This window comes from Piliocolobus tephrosceles, chromosome 14, assembly GCF_002776525.5.
Source record: "Piliocolobus tephrosceles isolate RC106 chromosome 14, ASM277652v3, whole genome shotgun sequence".
Classification (NCBI taxonomy): Eukaryota; Metazoa; Chordata; class Mammalia; order Primates; family Cercopithecidae; genus Piliocolobus; species Piliocolobus tephrosceles.
In genome coordinates this window covers 7,756,496-7,762,495 of record NC_045447.1, presented here as the reverse complement: position 1 = coordinate 7,762,495, position 6,000 = coordinate 7,756,496, and the positions used below count along the sequence as shown (strand labels likewise).

Here is a 6,000-nt window from a genome sequence, read left to right as displayed (position 1 = left end):
TGCCCCCAAATATAAGTGACCTGTTCAAAGTTACTCAACCAGTAAAAGAGAGGGAAACAAAATTCTATCTTCCTACTTACAGATTCTCTGGTCTTTGGACCAAACCTTGAAATATAACTTATATTTGGGCCAATAGCCTTGTTTTCACTATTTATACTCATAGGGAAAGCCAGCTGGAATATGCATGAATCAACATTCTAACCTCAGAGATATATTTTAAAAATTCAAAACAGAAGTTATCACTGATATTGGGTTCACGTGAACAACTGTGTTCATGAAAGTTGATACCATTGCCATTCCTTGATTTTTAGAAGCACGGCAAAGTTAAAACGCTCAACACACCCAGAATGGGCAATAAATGGATGTGTTGGCATGATCCTCCTCATGCTGGCACTTCAACAACACAGCAAGCTATGTACTTTTGAGCAGGGGTTGAAACATTTTTCCTGAAAGTGATCTTCAATCTTGCAATTTTGCCAAATTCTTTTATTTTCCCATAATTTATGAATTATTCTATTCGGCATTATTGAATACAAAATAAGTTTACTAAGCACCTACCATGTGCCAAACCCTAGGGATAAGGGAGAAGTAAGCCTCTGTTCTAAAGTAACTCGTAGTCTAGGAGAGAAGTCATTCACAAATAAAGAACTATGCTATGTTATTGATCAAGTATTCCTCATACTTCTTTAGAATGCCCAAACCTCTCTTGGCATAATGACACAGTGAGGGGTGAAGGTGGGGTCATCAAGGAAAGTCATATGGGACTTTTTTCCCCAAGAAAGCGTCTTGCTCTGTCAGGCTGTACTGCAGTGGTGGGATCATAGCTCACTGCAGCCTTGACCTCCGGGGCTCAGGTGATCCTCCCCCTCTGGCCTCCCAAGGGGCTGGGACTACAGGTGTATGCCACCATGCCCGGCTAATTATATTTTTTGTAGAGACGGGGTCTCACTATGCTGCCCAGGCTGGTCTTGAACTTCTGGGCTCAAGAGTTCTGCCTGCCTTGGCCTCCCAAACTGCTAAGATTACAGGCGTGAGGTACCGCACCCGGCCCATATTGGATTTTATTTATTTATTTCCTTTTCTTGGTGCTCATCTTCTTTCACAACTTCAAGATGGGCATAAAATGTTTGACAACATGGTTCTTCATTAAGTCCAATTCCTAGTCATAATAGGGCTTGGGAAATAATACACACGAAGGCAATCGTGCTGATACAGAAATAGGCGCCTCCCAAACCTTGTTACTTGTTTGCTCACTTGTAAGAAGAGCCAACTCAAAGGCTCAACTGAATTCTAGCACTAAGATTCCTTCCTTGCTGTAGAACAGCTATACCTAGTCACTTCCATTAAAGTTACATGGGCGTTGCAAGAAGCCTCCTGCAATACAGTTTTGACTCAGCAGGCATGGGAGTAATGATGATCCTGTGGTATTTCCTGCACCTCCAGAGTCCCAGAGTTGACACCACGCTGGCTTTTCAGGGGGCGCGTCCCTCCTGGGGGCGTCACCAGGCAGCCCCAGGCGGAAGTGGAGGCAGCCCATCCTCATGCAAACTGCAGTGTAAGAACTGGGGCCCAGGACTCCCCGCAAACGTGGGACGCTGACATTCTGTGGTGCCGTCCCAATGCCATTTCAAAGCGCTCAGCCCCCAACTTTCCAACTAATAGCCATTTTAGGGAGGGGCTGCCCAGGACCAGGCTTTTGATGAACCACGTTCAGGGTGTCGTCTTGGGAGAGCCACGTCAGTCCCTTTGCGATTCCAAACGGCCGACAGAGGACACCTCGGGACCACATCCGAGCCTCAGGGACCTGTCAAGACGCCATCGACGATCCTGGACCAAATCTCGCCCGGGAAGGGAAGGGTCGCGACCGTACCCTGGAGACCGACGGCCGCCTGGCGATCTGAACCCACCCCGGCGCTGCCTTCTCGCCCCGACGTCCGATCGGTCGAAGGTCACGTGCCCTGACCCCGCCCCCGCAGACGCGGCTCCTCTAGCTGAGAGCGGCGAGAGTCCCGGCTTCCCTTCCGCCGGAAGTAGAGCGACTTTCCTTTTCCGGCTACGGGTCCCCAAGCAGAGCGGGAGGCCGGACCGGGGAGCCAAGCGGCGGCGTCGGCTGCGGGGGCGACGGCGGCGGGGGCGGTAATGGCGGAGCTGGTGCAGGGGCAGAGTGCTCCTGTCGGGATGAAGGCCGAGGGCTTCGTGGACGCCCTGCACCGGGTCCGACAGGTACGGGCGCAGCCGGCTGGTAGGAACACGAGATCCCGAGGCGGGGCCTGGCGGGCGGGGAAGCGGAGTTCGGGCCTGGGGGCGGGAGGCAGCCTCAACCGACGTCTCAGCCAGGCCGGGCAGTTCGGTGGGGTTCCTACAGCCAGGAGGAGCCAGGGGGATAAGGCGCCACTGCGAGGCCCAGGCCCGACCTGTCGGGCGGGTCTCCCAGGTGCTTGAAGTCGCTGGGAAAGGATTTGCCTAGAGCTTCTGGCCTCATCGTGCCCCAGCGGCCAGCGTGGACCCACAGTGTAGCCAGCGCGGGGTTCTGAACCTCGCGAGGGGAGGGGTCCGGGAAGCCCATGGGGAAGATCTGGGTGTAGACGTAAAGCAGCTGTCTCACGCCCAGTAGCTTGTTAAAACTTGGGGAACAACGTCTTTAGACTTTGCGTTGAATAGAAGGAACTCGAGGGCATCTTATATGTGAGGGTGCTCTTTGGAGGGGGGGAGAGGGAGGTGTTACATGTGTGGGGGTGGTCCCTAAGAGGCAGAAATTTCCATGGCAGTCTTGCCTCTGCTTGGGAGAATGATATGGCCTCATTCCGACATTGAAACTTTACTGTCTGACAATGTCGTGCATTTTGTCAGAGTTAAATTAACTGGGTTTTAAAAGGCTCCAGGCTTCCCTAGAGAGTGAATATGGGACCTGCCAAAAATACTCGTTAGAACAGAACGTGTTCTTAAATTGTATCTCAAACTTACTTACAAGTTAGCCCTAACACTTAAACTTTCGCTGTTAGGTGTCTTATGTTCTCCTCTCTCCTTATGTAATTGTAAGCGCACTGATACTTTAAAATTTGGGCTATAACTAATTACTGCTTGATTCCTAACAGAAAGCCACAGGAGTCATTGTATTAGAAGAAGGTCTTCACTCGGGCGCTTGAAGATACGGTCTTTACATCTCTTTCCAGTATTCCAGGGGAGGGAACCCGACCTGTTTCCCTGATACTGACTTTTCATGTTATATATTGATGCTCCTGTAGACATTATATTGGATCCCAGAACTTTCCAAACCTGTGGTTCCACCTAAAATTTTATCTGATGAATTGTTACTTTACTGCCTAGGTGCCAACCAGTACAGTAGTGAGTATCCATCTTACTTAGACTTCAGATCCACCCATGGCTATAATGGATGAACATACCACACAGCTCCCCTTCCACCACTCTGCTTGCTGGTGTGTTACGGTGCTCTCCTCTACAGTACAGGGTCCTGAACCTTGTTTCTCACTGGCTACTAATACGTAATGGCTTTCGCTCTGTGCTGATGTGTGACAGTCAACTTGTTGGCCTTCTATGTCCGGGAAGAATTATAGTCACTGCCTTAAAGGGCTCAGATCCTCAGTTTGCAGAAGGCCTGTAGTTGAACATAAAGTGAATTTTGAACCATTGAGAAGACATTCCGCTTCTCTTGAGCCAGTGGTTGAACTCATATTCTTGGACAATCTGCTCCAGAGGGAAACCCTCTGTTAAATGCTGACCTAATGTGGATTGTTGAAGCAGTGGTGTTTACTACTGGCAGTGAAAACTTCATTGGATTTGTTCTCAGCTCTGAAATGCACCATTGACTGGAGCAGTAATAAGCCCAATGGAGACAGGGCTGTAAGTGTGTTCCTTCTGAATGTTAGCAGCTGGAGGTCCATACTATCTCCAAGGATTTGATGGCCTTTAAAAACTAAAGAAAAAAACAGGTTGGTGGGTAATTTTAGGTTTATTGTGTATAGATTTGCACTGGACAAGAATGGAATGTTAGAAATCTGTAATACTATATGCTGATGGTAAACTTCCTCAGAGGATCTCATTTGGGCATCTGGAAGGTGATACTTCTGTTTCTTTGTTATATACACAGCATGTTGCAGAGATGTGATTTTTCTCACCATTAAACAGAACTAAAAGACAGTATATTTATTTAAATGCAAAGCTTTTTCCCCTTTTATGTCTCCTCATAAACCCCAGAGACAGTCTGTAAGGCCCTCTTAAATTTGTCAAAGACAGTCAAGTGTCTCATGCTCAGTTTTTCTAGGAGATCTTAATAGAATCTCAGTTGACCCCGCTGGGATTTGAACCTGCAGTTTCTATTAAGTCTGGTGTGTGAAGTCCAACACCTTATCAACTACGCTTTCCCTCTGACATCTTGAAGCCTCTGTGTACATCCTTTGGACTCTTTGCAGCAAAGTGCATCAGTTGTTGGTTTACTCTGAGCGTGGCATTCTTAGATTGAAAAGAAGTCTCTGAAGATGTCAAATAAAATGTAAAAATTATCCCCAGCAGTGTGAAGTCTAGTGAGTTAATGTTTGGCACAAGCAGGTAATTTACATCCATTCTATAGGGTAGTAGAAATGTGATCTGAGCAAGTCACAGTGGCTCAAGCCTGTAATCTCAGCACTTAGGGAGGCTGAAGTAAGAGGACTACTTGAGCTCAGGGGTTTGATACCAGCCTGGGCAACATAGTGAGACCTTGTCTCTACTAAAAATTTAAAAAATTAGCTGCATGTGACGGCCACCCCTGCAGTCTCAGCTGTTTGGGAAGCTGGGGCAAGAGAATAGCTTGAGCATGGAGATCAAGGCTACAGTGAACTGTGATTGCTCTGCTGCATTCCAGCCTGAGTGACAGAGTGAGACACTGTCTCAAAAAAAAGAAAGAAAGAAAGAAATGTGATCTCATTCAGTTCCATGGATGAAGATCTAAAAAACTGCTGGATATTAAAAAACATCTTGTCTACTTTTCCCAAATCATTGGCTGGTTAGCAAAAGTAGTGTTTCTTCAACTAGTTCAGATAAGACAAAATTCTGAGTAATTTATCCTGCTCCACGGCCCTCTTTATCCTGTCTAGGTTATAAGGGGACCTCTGGATAAGTAGATCCAAGTCTGGTTTATGTTGTTCAGTTTTCCTAAAAATATTTTTGAATGTTCCTAAAAAGTCTACTGCTGATAATTTAGTAGCACCTGTCATCACGCACAAGCAATCCGTTATTAGGATAGTGTGATGCCACAGTGCGTTATAGGTTGACAGCAGCCTTCCACAAGCTGGACCAGCCAGATGTCTGCCAGTCATCACCTACATAGAAGTTGTTCTTCTGAGAAACTACTAATGCTTTTTAATGCTTTTAAAAAAGCATTAGATCTGTTTTGATCTAGATAGACTCACTCAATGCCTCTGGATTGTGTAACTACAACACATAATGTTGATACAGAATACAGTCTAAATGGTGCTTCATGAAGTTCAGCATCATGGTGGCACTACACTCAAATGAGTGTGACCAAGCCATTGTAGAATTAGTAGAAAGTAACCTTTTGACAGATTTTTAGGCCCAAATCTCTTCTTCACTGGCACCTTTTTTGGGGAAATGTTGATTGGTGTGGGGGCCTCAGAAGTCCCACAGTCCTCCCAAAAATCTCTCCCAGTGCTGCTGTTTCACACTTGAAGCCTGAGCAGTAGATAATTTGGGATTCTCTACACAAGGTATGTGTGCCACATACCTTGGGCTGATTTAGAGCTTTAGTTGCTTTAAGATTCTGGCTTTTTAGAACAAGCGCTGAGTTTCCTTTTAAGAGAACACCGTGCATTTACCATTAAAAGAAAAAGCCTCCATTCATTGGCCAGTGGGTTCACCCTGCAAGGCTCATTTAACACATGGTTTTGACTCCTGGTTCAGTTGAGTGTACTGAGCACTCGAGATCTGAGTGGTACTCCCCTGAGACTGTCTTGTACATGTCCAGTGATTGAATAGCTCAGGTCA

The 6,000-nt window shown here is 46.7% G+C and overlaps 1 protein-coding gene across 3 annotated transcripts in view; it reads left to right on the top strand.

Moving 5' to 3' along the window:
- Positions 1 to 989: 989 nt before the first annotated feature.
- FUBP3 (far upstream element binding protein 3) overlaps positions 990 to 6,000 on the top strand; it is a 60,234-nt gene continuing 55,223 nt past the window's right edge. For all 3 annotated transcript variants that reach the window (XM_023216939.1, XM_023216940.1, XM_023216938.1), the window contains exon 1: positions 990 to 2,223. In XM_023216939.1, the coding sequence (XP_023072707.1) occupies positions 2,140 to 2,223 (84 nt within the window). In that variant the 5' untranslated portion in view covers positions 990 to 2,139. The remainder of the gene's footprint in view (positions 2,224 to 6,000) is intronic.